A 16,631-nucleotide genomic window follows, 5' to 3' on the forward strand; every position below is an offset into this window, starting at 1 on the left:
ATGTCTGGCGACATTTATACTATTTATATTCTAATTCGCTTACGCTTAAACGTATATAAATTATTTATCGTCTAATAACTCTCAACGAATAAAACCACTTCATCTTCAAACACCAAATCATTTATTTATAATTAGGAATGAGTCGATGTGCCTCTGCATGTGTACAGACGATACAATATTACATACAAACTTTTGCTCCGTCACCAGTTACATTTCCCGCATAGCCTAATTCCAATTCTGGTACAGTTCGTACTTACATGAATCTGATAATTTTATAACGCATAATCAAACCCCATCTTTATACAAATGTTTTTATACAAAAACTTTTATTTGGAATAAACTGGAATGTCTGTACAGTAGCGTAGCTCGACTTCGAATGATCGTTTCCCTTCCTCACGTGATCTGTTCACCTTTTGAATACAGCGCCCCCTGTACCTCCTAATGACCTTTCTCCTAAGACACGTCATCGTTGACCCGTTAAACGACAATAAATACATATATATTTATGTATAATTTATTCATTCTTCATCCCAATGGGACAGGTTTGCTGTCACGATGGACCGTTGAATTTATTTTTTTAATCAAAAAATTTAAACACTTATTAGACAACTGAAACTAGAAACACTTTTAATATAAAAAATTTGAATCCAAGTTTATTTCAATTGTTGTATCAATATCTTTAAATAAAAGATGCAGTGAATATTCAGTATGGGTTACACGCTTTTTCATCGATTACAGGGGCGGATCCAGGATTATTTGAAGGGTGGCGAAGCCGCCCCACCCCACCCCTTGCCGTGGGATCATTGTGGACAGTGGGACCATTGTGATTTTTTTTCAGAAATCGACCGCCTTTACCCCCCCCCCCCAAAAAAAAAAAAATAATAATAAATAAACAAAATTTAAAAAAAAATCCGCCACTGGTTTACTTCAGCAAATGTTAACCACAGGCGTATTTCAAACTTAGCAAACTAGGGCTGGGTCGAGATAGAAAGAAAAGAATGCAAATGTGGTGATTAGCTAATTCCATGTTCGTGAGGCAGTTTAGAAAAAAAAAACACTTGGAAAAAACATTGCATTCCATTTCACTCCTCACTTACTACTTGTCAGTGAATGGGGGTAATTCGATAAAGACACTTAACTAGATTTTAATCGAGTTAAAATAGAACCTCAAGGACCTCCCGACACATTTATTGCTAAAATTTTCATAATGGGACATTAATTCTTTTACGCATTATTTTAGTATTTGCCTGCACGTATTTGTCGTACGTCATACAGTGTGACTAACTTATTTGCATACCTATTTCCCCTGGTCTCAGATTCCAGTATTGTGACAAATAATTAGCAAAAATAAAACCATTTCACGTCCAATTGCCGTTTATTTATATCTTATTGGTTTGCTTTTCTATTTTTTTCACGTGTTAGTAATTACCTTTGGACTATCGCCCTAGACTCAGATTCTAAAATAATGACAAGTAATTAGTAAAAACAAGAAATTTGCTATGAGGGCCTTTTTATTTTTATCTAATTTGTTTGCTTCTTATTTTTTTCACTTGCTAATAAATATCTCTGGCAACAAAAAAGGATACATTTTCATCAGCGTTGCCTTGCTTGTTAGAGTACAAGGCATCATTAGTATTAAAGAAATTTTGTTGAATTTTTAAGAACGTTCTGTACGAGGAAATTATTCTGTAAAATTTCAAGTTAATCCAGTCTCTTTATTTATGTAAAGGATGGTTTTCATTCTCTTTAATTTTCTTTACATTTTATCTGGGCAGAGGATGCATTCTAGTTGTCCGGCATGGGATGGCTAAATCAGGGAATTTTATCGGATATAATTCCCTGGCTAAATACACTTCTTACATAAATTGATATATCAAAAACATTTTGCAGATCAAACCCAAGCGAAGTGGGCCAATTCTCTCAATATGATTCACAGAACAAATATTCATATCTACTTGCGATTTAATATCACAAAACTACAGCATATCCGAATCTCATTTCCGTGAATACATTTAAAAGTACGCACGTCAACAAACGTAAACAATGTTATTCACATCAAAGAAGCTGCAACCGACAGGTGTTTTAGGAAACTGAGAACCAGCAACTCACATTTTATTGCTTTTATTAATGAGAGTAAATGGCAAGTGGAACAAAAAGCACCGATAAAAACAAAACGTCTCTCGTAATTTTCTAACAAACAAGTGGGACGCTTTTTCATCTGGAGCTATTAATTACATTCATTGTCATACATATTAATTAATTATCAATGAACAAATCACGTTGCACGTGGGTTGGCAATCTAATAAGGGCTAAGAGGACCAACCCAGACTACATCAGCAGCATTTCGAAGTTTTTCGTCAGTTTAATCAACAAAGAAGTAATCAGAATCACATCAATTTTCGTTTGATCAAAGCACCCATCCATTGTTCAATGCGCGGCAACAAAACAAACGACGTGAACCGATTACTGCCACAAATTTTAAACGTTCAGAAGCATATATCATCTGCTGCATTCAGATTTTTGTCGACGATCGAAGATATTCTAGACCCGAGCATTGTAAGTGACATCTATGTTCACTTGAAAGCAGTTTATATTAAAAAAAAGGATTTTCCTGGGGTATGCACGTTTAAGCAGTAAGTTTAAACAGACAGCTACACCCGAGTTAGTAAATTTCACTACAAGTTGTACATACTGTTCAATTTTTATTTATCTTATTGGAGTAAATATAATCTTAATTTATGGAATTATCGTGTGATATATGATATGTATTGAAAATGTGTATATGCATTATTATTAGATATAAAATGCCACTGTAATATATGCATTTAGCGCATAATAATCTTTAGTTTTGAACAATCTTAAGTTTTGATCAATTTTCAACTTTCGGTCCTAGATTTTTTTTTTGTGATACCACCCTCTGATAATGGATATTTTTGCTGTAAAATAACTTTCAGTCAGCTTCTAAAGCAAGGAGAATTTTTTCATTGATTCTGTCTTGATCTTCAGAGTCATCTAGGAGGTAATAACTATCAAAGCTGTCTTCATCTTCAACAGGTGGTTCCTCCAGTTCATTTATCTGGAATATCGATAGATAATAATAATAATAATAATAATAATAATAATAATGTAGTAAAACTGTTTTCCCTTACTTATTTATTATAATTATTGTATCAATTACAATAGTATAAAGAAACAAATAATAATAACGAATAAGTAAGTGAGGGAAAAACAGTTTTACCACTGAATAATTGAATTCAAATTCAAATCCAAGAATTGCATATGTGAATAATGTTTTCTACATGTGGCTGTTTCATCAAATTAAACCAACCAAAAACTAAGCCTTCATCTGAATAATTCCAGCTGTTACTTGAAAGTATATATACATCCACATACCTGGATAACTCCATCTGTTTCTTCCAGTACATTACATGGCTTAGACGCATTTATCTCAACAGATATTTTCCCATTGACGGACACAATGATCAGGTGACTGAAAGCGTCCTCTAGGGCAATCTTGTAGGAAAACTTCTTTGCTTTGCAAACTGCTGTCAGTTTCTGTCCTGGGTCTGGAAATAGTGACATGAGTTACAGAGTGCATACAATGTGCACTTGTATTTACATACAAATTATAATAAATAAATAAATAAATAAATAAATAAATAAATAAATAATTCCCTGGAAATCTTTCTGTTATTTTTAAGACCAAATCAACAGGTATGTACAACTTGTAGTGTATTTAACTAACTTTGGTATAGCTGTCTGCTTAAACAGTAATTGTTATTCTCAAAATCAGGATGTGTACAGAGTGCATACAAAGTGCATTTGTATTTACATTCAAATAATAATAATTTTAATAATAATAATAATAATTCCCTGGAAATTTAAAATTTTTCTGTTATTTTAGGACCAAATCAGTCACAGTTATTAGTTATCAAAATCAGGATGTATAAACTAGCTTCTGAATTCTAAGTTTCTCATCTTTGTGTCAGCGTCATAATGGAAAAGGCAACCAGCGATTTTCACTATGGTAAATTTCAAAATTAAAATCACATTAAAATTTTAATCTAATCTAATCTAATCTAATCTAATCTAATCTAATCTAATCTAATATTCCTTTCATGATTACAATAACATATAAATTAACTAAAATATCTGTTGTCTTATATAGATACTGGCAGTGCAACTAACACCTCAGAAGAGTCAACTATCCTTTACCTTTACTATTTGTCTAGAGACATATCTGTGAATATCTGTGGAAAATCAATCTGCCGACCTGGTAACTATCTTACCTGTAAATGCTTCCTTCCACTCTCCATACCCTGTAGTACTGACTCCCTGAGCTGGGACTGAAACTTTGACTCCACACGTACAACATGCTGTGGTTCCGCTGCTGGTGTCGAGGTCCATCTTCAAAAGTAAGTACGAAAAGTAGGACTGGATTCACATAAACCTAATGTACTAGTACTAGAAGGATAATTCCTACAACAAGATTTCCTGGGTATAAACAATCAGCTGAATTATGGAATGGCATAATTAAGAGTCCATGCAGGCCCGTAGCCAGCAATTTCAGAAGGGGGGTTCGTTTTCTGAAAAAGTGGACCTTTTACCATAAAATCCTCAAGTACATAGGTCAAATTTTACCCAGAGTGGACCTTTTCCCAGCAAAAAGGGTGGTTCTTTCGAACCCCCGAACCCCACCCCCTGGCTACGGGCCTGCCATGGTACTGTACTTACAGAAATAATCTCAGTGTTCCATCCATTGAAACCAAGGTAGTAGTTGGCTAAATCATAGCATTTGTTTACAGGCAAGGCTCTGCTTTTTGGAAAGTGATTTTTTCTTCGTGCAAACTGGATCTGAAGGCAAATATCAAATTCTTTAAAGGAAAGATCTATATGCACATCACACATTATCTAAAATCTGTATGTAGTCTAAATAATATTAATTTTTTTTATAATATTTACATGTGTTGTATTTATAACACAATTTCTAGTGAATGACATTGGCCTTAAAGAAAAAATACACTAAATGTCCATCTGTTTTTTTTTAGTCTTTATGTCAAGAATTTTATCATTTTTCTTATGGACATTAAGTGTAATAGCAATATTATATTATACTACAAAAATTAATTATATAAAATGTACCGTTATCATCAATTTATTATTATTATTATTATTATAAGCACCATTTATTATTATTATTTTTATAAGAAAATGAGACTCCGTTCACATGAAAAATCTATTTTCTAAAAATCTATTTTCTATTCGCAGTATCTTGTGATCACTCCGAGCACAGCCGAGAATTAATTACAGCTTTGGAAGTAACTGGCTCGCGATGCCAGTAATTACCCCGCGGGGTATTCAGGGCACAGACCGTGATCACAAGATACCGTGAATAGAAAATAGATTTTTAGAAAATAGATTTTTCATGTGAACGAAGCCTTACCCTTATAAGCTTCCCATTAAGAATCAGTTTGTTATTGAGGTCACTTTTTGCCCTGGCAGCATCCAGAGCAGAGTAATACTTGATAAATGCAAAACCACCAGTATTTGTGCAGCTGACTCGCCCACTGTGGTATTGTCATTGTCTTTTTCTGTGCCTGATTTGTTAAAGACTTGGATTTCAAACAGGAGTCCATATTTGGAAAATATTTCTTCAAGTTTTGCCTAGAAAAAAAAATGACTCGGTTAGATGATATTACTGGTAGTTGATGTGGAAGGAAAGAAACTGAAATATATATTTCACTAGAATGAATAAGAGACAATGTAAAATGAACTAATACATTTCTGTATTCCCCCCCCCAAAAAAAAAAAAAAAAAAAGAAAAAATGGTGTTTAGGGCTGAAATTATTTTTTAAAAATTTAAATACAGTAAATGATTAATAAAGGCAAAAAAATAATAAAAAATAAATCATTTAAGAAATAAGAAAAATGCAAAAGAATAAGAATGCAGATGGTATTAAAGCTTCACAGCAAGTTCTTTCTCAATCTACCATAAAACTATTAACAGCTCGAAAATCATGCTAACCGGTGATAATGAAGCTGTTTAATTTACTTACTAATAATACACAAATTATAAAAGTGGATCTTACTGTCAGCTCATCATCTGTGTATTCAAGCGGTATCCTTGTTAGATAGAGGTTCTTCAAATTATCTGTGGGATACAAAAATTCTATCAAATCGACAACTGTGTCCATTTTCGTAACAAAAATTAAAATAACAACAAGTCTTAAAATTTCCCGGCAGATATAACCTTGACCTTCCTTTAGGTTCAGTTCTCCCTTTACGAAAGAGCTCCATTGAAAACAACGGACAGTCAACGTGACTTTACCGGTTGGTGCTTGTATGAATTTTATACATTTTGATTCACTGGGTTATGGATCTCCCTTTACAATTCAGACAGCTATTGTGAAATCCAGAGACATTTATTCTGGAGATACAGAGACTACGTAGGAATGTTTAATTGAAAGAGACAGACCGACTCAATGATGCTGTAGTGTAGATCTACTTCGACTTATCAGTCTAATGTAAGTACACGTGTTTAGCTCGTAAGTATACCGAGTATATAAGTGCTATTAACCGATTACAGTGACGTCATATTTGCTCCGTAACACTCGTCCAGCGGCCATTCTGGAGGGAAAGAACGACGGGGAATAGTAGCGTAAATATAGGTGAACCAAATAAAATGAAATAATCTTCATATCGTGATCAAGTACACCAAAAGGAAAATAGTATATACATGTGAAAACTTCAGCTGATCAGCGTGATCGACCCATATAAACTCAAGACAGTCCAAAGACGTGAAATCCTGACCTACCCCTGTATCCCAACATCGTGGAATGTTGTCAGAAGCTAGTTCAGTTATCTTGTACTTCATTTTTCTTGTTCATTGGGTAATAAAAGTTATAGCTTTAGAGAGTTTACTGTGTAATCATAAGTTCAACCTTTCATAGAAGCAACTTTGTACATAAAGGATAGATATTAGGAGAAATTTGAGCTGACTATCGGGATCAACCCTTACGGACTCAAAGAAGAGAGTATGCAGGGTTGTGACAAGAAATATTGCTGTCAGATATGATTTAACTGTACATCATGAAGCTGTCAGAAATTATTTCAGCATTCTTGTGCTTCATTTTGGTTCATTAGGAAGTATTTGTAACATGACTGTTGTTTGAGAGTTCAATATTTTACCATGAATTCAACCATTCACAGTAGCAACATTGTTAGCATTTTATTATTAGTCCAGACCTTCACAGAAGCAATGTATTTTTCAAACTTATGACATTCAATGTAACATAACAACAAGTCAGTTCATGAATTGATCTTTATTTGATTGAAAATATAGGAAAATGCACATTTTGTATGGATAAAAGTAAACATGAAATGCAAAACATTGTTGCACAATTCAATGACAGATTATCAGGGTCCCTTTCCTTTTGGTTGATAACACTAACATGAAAACTATTTCCATACTTTTAATGATACAATGCAACATGTACATGAGCATATTAAGTCGAATCAAGCCACCATAATTTGAGAAACCTGTTTAGTATATTTTTAATCTATGTCTAGAGAAATGCTTGATTGAAGACTCTCAATTGATATGTGCTGTGTGGGTATGTACATATTAGGCCTTAGATGGTGTTACTAAGCAGTTTGTAATTTTATTTAGGAGAATTCCACAACTGGTGGTCACAATTTAAAAATGCACAACAGTGACAACCTACATGTACAACAGCCATCTGTTTCTGCATATCAGACCATCTGTGGGAGGTGCACCATACAAAATTTTATATTTCTTGCAAACTTTTCCATTTAGCCTTTAAACATATGAGAAAGAAAAAAGTGTTTTCATTTCTTCTTGTGCTTCTGCTCACAATTCTAAATAAATAGAAAACCTGTCCTTGTTGTATGCAAGCTATCAGGATAACAACTTTAAAACAACAAATGAAGAATGAAATAAATAAACAAATCCAATTAAATAACTCCTGTCATGCACTGAATTTCACTCTCCTGATGTTCAGATCCTGTCTCCTCAGCTGGTCACAAAGATATAAGAATATTTTTTCGCTGCTTCTACCTTGTGTGCCATCTAGCTGCCTTTTGTACCTGTCACCTTTTTTTTTTTTTTTTTTTTTTTTTTTTTGATAACCAAGATTTATTTGCACCCAATCATTCAGTGTGGCTTGGTGGGAAAATTTCAGATCAATTTCCTAAATGTAAATTAACAAAAAAAGGTAACAATAGTTATTTTTATTCATATTGTAACTTGCATCATAATACAGTAGGAAAACACAGAATTCAACATTTTTCAAATTCATTGTAAGTTCATTCAATTAAATGGTACCTGAGCTAGAATACATACTTAAAAAACAGATTTACTCTTAACACTACACTAAATCTAAAATCAAGCCACTAACTTCCAAATACACATGACACAGGTAATTGATTTAATTGGCCCAGCTGAGCTGTGTACATTGTACTGTAGCCTTGACACTAATTGACAATAATGCTAACCAGGTATTAAAGAGGTAGATGACAGCAGATAAAATCCAAAGAGCACCATAACTGATAACAAATTACACCCAAGGCAATAAGTGAGTCTTCATAATGAAAGTCAAAACCCTGCCTGGGTATTTCCACACGTTTTTACAACACACTCTCCACCAAGACTTTTTGGGCACTACTAATAAGCAGTGTACGTGCGCTCATATCTTATACACCTCGGTCATTGGTTTTCTACTTTTTTTTCTTTTATGGTAAAGGCTGCAGAGCTGGGTCTTCATTCTTTGCTGTAAAATAAATTACTTTTATCCTTTACTTGTCCGATGAGTCTTGATTCAAAGCCACTCCTCAGTCTCTCCTCCGTTTACGGTTTTCGTCCCTACACCTTGGATTGTTACCACTGCAGGCAGTCTGTGAACGCTTGTTAAGTTATTTATCTTCTCTCTATCATATACCCTGCAGTAATTCATCATTTTACTCGGTTTAATATCAAAGAAAACACAGAAATTAAATGCTAAATTGTACATGTAGACATGATCATGCGCAGCAGACGATTCCGGTCTCCCTCCAGTATGGCTGCCGTTTGTTTTGATGACGAGGGCTACAATGGGTTAATACAGTATTGGCACTAGTACTATCCCCCCCTCCTCGTACTGTATCCTAGCAGAGTTCTTGATAAGTCAGTAATTACAATGCAATACACGTTTCAGTCCAAGTCTTTTGGGTACACGGATTTCCCTGAAGTTCCATTTTATAAATTTTATAATTTTTTTTCAATTATTTATTCTATCTGCACTGAATAATTATTAAGCATTTCTATTTATATATTTTTAATTTACTTTTACTTTTGTTTGTTATTTTTTTACACGTTTTATTGTGATAACTCATATCACAGTTATAAAGAATTCATTAGTTCTGTTTATTGACATATTACATGTAATTATGAATAAGTATTCTTGGTTTTAAAATCAAAGATTGTGCATAAAAATTCTACAATTTTGTTCTTGTAAATTCTCATTTAATTATTATAGTACGTAGTATATTGATGACTGCACAATAATATTTAGCCGTACAATAGCATATATTATTGACAGTGACTTTTGACACCATGTCACAGTCGGTGGATCTAGACAACCTGTTCACCAGAGAGCTAGAGAAGAATGACGGCTCCGTACTCTGTATTAACCAGTCTGCAGTGGGTGATGTTGGCTGCGTGGTGTGGGACGCCGCCATAGCACTAACTCTTTACCTGGAGACTCCAGATTTCCAGGAGACTTCTGGGAATAAAAAACTGAGAGGGAAGAATGTTTTGGAGCTTGGAGCTGGGACAGGGATTGTTGGAATACAGGCCGCTTGTCTTGGGTATGCTGTTATTTTTCTTGGGGGTATAGTATTCTTTTCAATCTTGTAAGATGACCTCTTCTAAAAAGGAGGCTATGTTTTCATCAGTGTTGGTGATTAAGAATATATATTTACACTTTTTGGTGAAATTTTCAGGCTGCACAGAGGGGAAGAAGTTATGATTGTTTAAACTGAATCAGGATCTTTTAAAATATTTTAAATGAATTTTAAACTCATTTTGCTCAGCAGATTTTAAGGACATATCTCTTTATGTCTAGTGATCAATAACAAAAAAATTGCTTGGTTATGCCTCATTTGGTTTTAGACCATAATAAAGTTTTTTTTTGAGAAGGGGAGATCTCAAGCTGAAGGAGGACATGTACCATCTGTTCCCCCCTCTTCTATTTTATATCAGCCATTGCTTCTATATATATATATATATATATATATATATATATATATATATATATATATATATATATATATATATATAACTCACTGTTTCAGTGCCAATTCCATAATCACAGACCTTGAAGACTTTGTTCCACTGATGGCTCTGAACATCAGGGTGAACCAGGCACTGATTACGGGTAGTGCCATAGCCAGAGAGCTCAGGTGGGGAACAAATGTGACGGACTACCTGCCGCCAGATTACATACTGATTGCTGACTGTGTGTATTATGAGGAGGTGTGTAAAGATACATGTAGTTGTTAATATTAAACTATTATTTAAGATTTTAGAAAAAAAGACCTCTCTCTCTCCTCTCTCAGTCACCTGCCTCTCTCTCTCTCTCTCTCTCTCTCTCTCTCTCTCTCACATTTGCACACACAAGGTTCTTGTAAAGATATTTGTTTGTACTAAAGTGTTATAGGAGTCCAACCTGAATGTATTATTATGTTCAGTATAAACAAGGCAGCAAAGCTGTCAAATGTACAGACAAAAAGCAGGAAATAACAAAAAAGGCTACTGTCAATTCTGATGCAAAAGTACATTATGTTAAACTGCAAATTCAACATCAAATTTTTTTTTTTTTTTTTTTTTTTTTTTTTTTTTTTTTTTTTTATTGACACAATACATCAAGAAAACATGACAATACAAATACAAACAAACAGACATTCGCTCACACACTCACACATAAGAGATGTTATACTATATAACACTTTTTAGTTAATTACATCGTCGTACGCTAAATCTTCAAATTGAAAATAACTTAATTATATTTGAATTGTACTGACAGATTGACTTATCTGTTTTCACCAGATATCTAAGCGATGAAATCAAACCTCCTAATGTTGGTTTACCCTGTGAACATCTTCTTAAATAAATATAAAATTTAAATTGCAACATAATGAGATTAATAATTGGAGAGAGGCTCGTAGAGCCGACTAAGCAATTCCTTTTTGAGACAGGTAGAGTAACTTGAGTATTAGATAATATATATTCTTCCAAATCGGTCAATAATTTTTGGGTAACCGCACAATTCCAGAATAAATGCTCAGTTGTTTCTTCAGCTCCTTTGCAAAGGGAACATATACTGCTATCGACCATTTTGTATTTGAAAAGCAGTGAATTTGTGGTAAGGATATTATGATTAATTCGAAATTGGAACCAGTGAAGCTTTGAATCTTTTGTTATTGTGAAAGGAAGTTCGAAAATCTTCGGGCATTCATTTTCCTCCAAATTTAACAACTCCTTCCATTTATTCATACCTTTTGACATCTCAAGAACACCTACTTTACTTAAAGTTTTATAATAAATCTTTGAGCCTTTTGAACAACCTGACAGCAACAATATATGATCAGGAATTAAAGGAGTGGCAATTTTACTTAATTTTTCAGGAATACCACCAAGCCATTCTTTTATGGCTGAGATAATTCCATGGTATTCGACAAAATTTGTGTCAATACCGTGGATGTCCCTGAACTCAGTGAAGTCATAGAACTCTCCAGAGTCCAGGAGTAAATCATTAACAAATCTAATGTTTTTGTCGTACCACGATGTATAGAAGACAGGTTTATTTCCAATAAGTATATTTTCATTTAGAAAGAGTGGAATGTTACCAAAATCCTTGATTTTATTGGCCATTATTGTACCACAAAGTTCTTTCCAGGCTGCTAAGGCATCAATCCAGAATCTATTTTTTATGTTTTTCAAGATTTTTGAGATATATTCTGTACCACATGTGATTAGTTTTTCAGTGTCTACATATTTAGATATAATATTTTTCCATTCTTTATTTTCGAACATAAGTCTTCTTACCCACGGAATTTTTAACGATTTTATAAAATGCCTCACGCTTACCATCCTCAAGCCCCCAGCTTTATAATCTCTTACAATGATATTTCTTTTAATTTTATCAGGTTTATTATTCCAAAGAAAAGAAAAAAGACACTTTTCTAATTCTTTAATCTGTTTTTCCTCTGGGTTTGGGAGCGATATAAATATATGATTCAATACCGGCAAGGCTAATGTTTTTATTACTGTTATTTTACCAATTGGTGTTATATTTCTTACTCTCCACTGATTAAATATTTTTTTCATGGAAGTTAATTTGGTCTCCATATTTTGCTTCGTTATCTTACCTAAATCTACGTCAAATTCTATCCCTAGCATTTTGAAACTAGTTTTTCCCCAATCTAATCTATATTTTGGGCAGAGGATATCTTTAGAGTATCGCTTTGACCCAATCCATATAACTTCAGTTTTAGAGAGATTAATATGCAGACCGGAGATCTTCGAAAATTTATCCAAGACAAACATACATTCATTCAGTGACTTTTCACTCCCGTCAAGTATAAGAGTAGTGTCATCTGCATATAATGAAATTTTTAATTCTTTTGCACCTATATTAATACCCTTTATATTGTCATTGTTTCTTATAAACGCCGCCAATATTTCGGCGCATAGAATAAAGAGATAGGGTGAGAGGGGATCCCCCTGACGGCATCCTCTATTAATTTTAAAGAATTCCGACATATTCCCCCCTTGATTTATTGTAGCAGAGATGTCATTGTAGAACAATGATACCCATCTCCTGACTGAATCACCAAAGTTAAAAAAGGTCAGAACCTTTTGAATGAATGACCAAGACAAGGAATCGAATGCCTTTTCAAAGTCAATTAATAACAGTAACCCAGGAATATTTTCTTCCTCAGTATACTGCATTGCATCGTATAAAGGTCATCAAATTTTAATTATGCTCAACAGGTAATACCAACGTAAGTTAAATGTGTAACAAGCATAAGGCTTCAGGCCCATGGGAGTTCAAGTTCACACTTTGAAAATGTATAATTTCCAGAAAAAGAAGCCAATTAGACTGCTTTTCCAACTCAGGCTGCATGTCGATTTTCGAACTTGACCTGCGTTTTAGTAAGATCGATTACTCCTGAGAGTTTCATGACAACAGGCCTATCGGTTTTCCTTGAAATGTGTTTACAGTGTTGCATATATGTTGAAAAGTGAAAAAAAAGCATAACTTCTACAATAATGGCCCGATCATCCTGATTTTCGAACTTGACCTGCATTTTATGAAAATTCATCAGCTCTATAAATATAAAGCCCAAAAGTAAAACTGCCTTCCACTTATTGTGTTTACAATGAAAGTGCAAGGCGCCGGCGTCGGCGATGACGGCGACGACAGACGCAGGTGATGGCAATATGTACAGACACATTTATATATATTTACTGTACTGTTTGAGAACAGTAATTGACATGGTTTTTCTTAAATGGTCACAAGAGCAGTGCCCAAATTAGGTTTTTTTCAAATTTTGATGCAATATTACATAATTTTTAACAGCATAATAACCATCAATTTTTAATAATAAAATATTAGTATCATGGATATTCAGAAAATGTGACTAGCAAAGGTCTTCAGGCCCATGGAACTTCAAAGTCACAACTTGAAAATGCCAAAATGTAAACAAGACAGCACTGTTCTGAAATGGGTTTATTTCCATTTTTAACAATTTTTAACATAAAACAAAATTAACAGTTTACTGCCATTTTTATATGACCAACTAAGAAAATTGATGAGATGGGAAAAATATCAATAGAGCAGTGTTAAATGTCCAATTTCTTCCATTCTGAGATTCTGAACATAGTGAATGATTCAGTCTGACAAACTGCAATGATATGAGTTTATTTCCATTTTTGAAACTTTATTACACAATATACAATGACAAGTTTAACATCATTTTTACAAAATCAACTAACAATGTTGTAAAGATGCAGGAAATGTAAAAAAAAACACTTTTACATATCTTATTAATTAAATAATGAAACTGTTAACATGCCTAAGAATTGAATCTAAGGAAATGTAAAAAACAGCATAACTTCTACAATAATGGCCCGATTATGCTGATTTTTTAACTTAACCTGCATTTTAGCAGGAATGACCACTCCTGTGAGTTTAATGACAATTGGCCTATCTGTTTTTCTTATATTGTGTTTACAGTGTTGCATATATGCTGAAAAGTGAAAAAAAAAGCATAACTACGAAAATAGTGGCTCGATCATGCCGATTTTCGAACTTGACCTGCGTTTTAGTAAGATCAATTTTTCCTGTGAGTTTCATGACAACAGGCCTATTGGTTTTTGTTGAAATGTGTTTACAGTGTTGCATATATGCTGAAAAGTGAAAAAACAGCATAACTTCTACAATAATGGCCCGATCATGCTGATTTTTGGAACTTGACCTGCATTTTATGAATATTCATCAGCTCTGTAAATATAAAGCCAAAAAGTAAAACTGTCTTCCACTTATCGTGTTTACAAGGAAAGTGCACGGCGGCGACGGCGACAGCGACGACGGCGACGGCAACGACAGACGCAGGTGATGGCAATATGTACAGACACATCTGTGTCTGTACATAAAAAAAAAGGTTTGTGGAGAAATGGAAATGGCCAAAAGTATCAGTAATTTGAAAATTTCCAAATTTCTCTCAGTTTTGTTTTTATATTGCCACTAGTTCAGACTATAACGACCTAATGTAATGACCACGTAAATTGCGATGATTTGTATTTTCTCATGAAGACACTTTCATTTTCATTTCAGGCTCTAATTTTGACTATAACTGACCTGTGTGATGACCACACTGAAGTACTTTCACTTTCATTTCAGGCTGTAGGACCTCTAGTTCAGACCATAACTGACCTCTGTGATGACCACACTGAAGTACTTTCACTTTCATTTCAGGCTGTAGGACCTCTAGTCCAGACTATAACTGACCTGTGCGATGACCACACCATGGTCATTTGCTCCTATGAGGAGAGAACAACTGGAAATAAACCCGAGCTGCAAAAGAAATTCTTTGAAGTAAGTAAAAATAGAAGTTAAGGTATTTCTCACAAATATTGCCATGAATGGAAAAGGGCCAGCTGGAATAAATGTAAGCTGCAAAAGAAATTCTTCAAAGAAGATGAAAAAAGGAGCTTAGGGAAATCTGACACTTTAAAATGACCCTCTTTAAACGTGAGTGTGTTATGTTATATTTATTCATTATTCTTTATTTATTTGATTTATATAATAGTTAGACTGTGTGTTGTGAAAGTGAATGTGGCTGCACTTCGTTTTAAAACATTCTTTTCTTTTTCACTATTTATTTGTTCTTTAGCCTGCTTATTTTAAAATTTATTTCTTATATTTTTTTAGATCACTGTTTATAAATCATGTTATTTAAATTGACTGCTTCATTATTTAATCTTTTTTGTTTTCATCATTTATTCATCCACATGTTTGTTAATATTAACCAATTTATGTATTTCAGTTGGTAGAGAAAGTGTTTCATGTGGAGGAGATACCTTTGGAGCGCCATGATCCTGTTTACAGGAGTGAAGATATCCACATCATGAAATTCATCATGAAATAAAACAGTAATTATAGCTTGGAAACTGAGTAGCATATATACATATGACCCTGCATTTGGGAACGAGGATATCTGCATCATACATCATGAAATTTGTCCTGAAATAGAAGGGTAAATACAACTTGGAAATTGATAAGCATTTAAATTAAGCCTGTTCCCTGGCTTAGTTGACTAGGATTTCTACAAGAGTGCTGAATATTACACTGATCCTGATAGGGTAAGATGTGCCCACATGACCATGTAACCTTGGTAATTAAGTTCTTAGCCAGGGAACCCAACTTATATATATATATATATATATATATATATATATATATTTTTTTTTTTTTATTTTTATTTTATTATTTTTTTTGTGAAATTGGGGCCTGGAGTTGGGGTTGACACATATACTTTTAACTGAATTTATTCATTGTCTGGAACAAATTCTATGGAACAGATTTTTTGCTTGGTATTAGCTGAAAGTAACATCTCTTTACTCAAATCTTAGAACATTAAAATTAAAAATGAATTTCCCTATCCCTAAGTGCAACTGGTGTTAGCTGTTATAGTATCAATATTATTATTATGATAATTGTAATTATATTGATTATTTTCTTTTTTGGTGAGTTTGGAGATGAAAGAGGCAACCTTGAGCTTTGAAATCTCCACCTCACAGAGATTTTTATGTACAGACACAGATGTGTCTGTACATATAGCCGTCAACTGTGTCTGTGGTCGCCATCATTTCGTCATTGCTGTCATCGTACACTTTCACCAATAACACTATAAGTTGAAAACCATTTTACCTTCTGGCTTGAAACTTACAGAACTGATGAATATTCAATATACGCAGGTAAAGTTTGAAAATCAGCATGATGGGGCCATTTTTTCCATAGTTATGCTGTTTTTTCACTTATTTCAGCATTTATGCAACACAGTTAAAA

The 16,631-nt window shown here is 33.6% G+C and overlaps 3 protein-coding genes across 3 annotated transcripts; 1 reads left to right on the top strand and 2 right to left on the bottom strand.

The window, feature by feature from the left end:
- Nucleotides 1-2,105: 2,105 nt before the first annotated feature.
- On the bottom strand, nt 2,106-5,545 carry LOC106173816 (RAD52 motif-containing protein 1-like). The gene is made up of 5 exons (XM_087019216.1): nt 5,444-5,545; nt 4,735-4,854; nt 4,290-4,407; nt 3,394-3,566; nt 2,106-3,076 (listed from the first exon to the last, which is right to left on the bottom strand). Exons 3-5 carry the CDS (start codon nt 4,405-4,407, stop codon nt 2,951-2,953), a joined length of 417 nt encoding a protein of 138 aa, XP_086875342.1. The 5' UTR covers nt 4,735-4,854; nt 5,444-5,545; the 3' UTR covers nt 2,106-2,950.
- LOC147760253 (uncharacterized) lies at nt 5,467-6,276 on the bottom strand. The gene is made up of 2 exons (XM_086994125.1): nt 6,090-6,276; nt 5,467-5,664 (listed from the first exon to the last, which is right to left on the bottom strand). The coding sequence occupies exons 1-2, from the start codon at nt 6,192-6,194 to the stop codon at nt 5,467-5,469; spliced, it is 303 nt and encodes a 100-aa protein (XP_086850251.1). The 5' UTR covers nt 6,195-6,276.
- Nucleotides 6,277-6,344: 68 nt separating this feature from the next.
- LOC106173827 (protein N-lysine methyltransferase METTL21D-like) lies at nt 6,345-16,216 on the top strand. Its single transcript, XM_087019215.1, has 5 exons — nt 6,345-6,524; nt 9,597-9,864; nt 10,351-10,531; nt 15,039-15,158; nt 15,610-16,216. Exons 2-5 carry the CDS (start codon nt 9,611-9,613, stop codon nt 15,709-15,711), a joined length of 657 nt encoding a protein of 218 aa, XP_086875341.1. The 5' UTR covers nt 6,345-6,524; nt 9,597-9,610; the 3' UTR covers nt 15,712-16,216.
- Nucleotides 16,217-16,631: the final 415 nt, after the last annotated feature.

The sequence above is a fragment of the Lingula anatina genome, chromosome 8, assembly GCF_051362555.1.
Source record: "Lingula anatina isolate TDL-2025a chromosome 8, LinAna3.0, whole genome shotgun sequence".
Classification (NCBI taxonomy): domain Eukaryota; kingdom Metazoa; phylum Brachiopoda; class Lingulata; order Lingulida; family Lingulidae; genus Lingula; species Lingula anatina.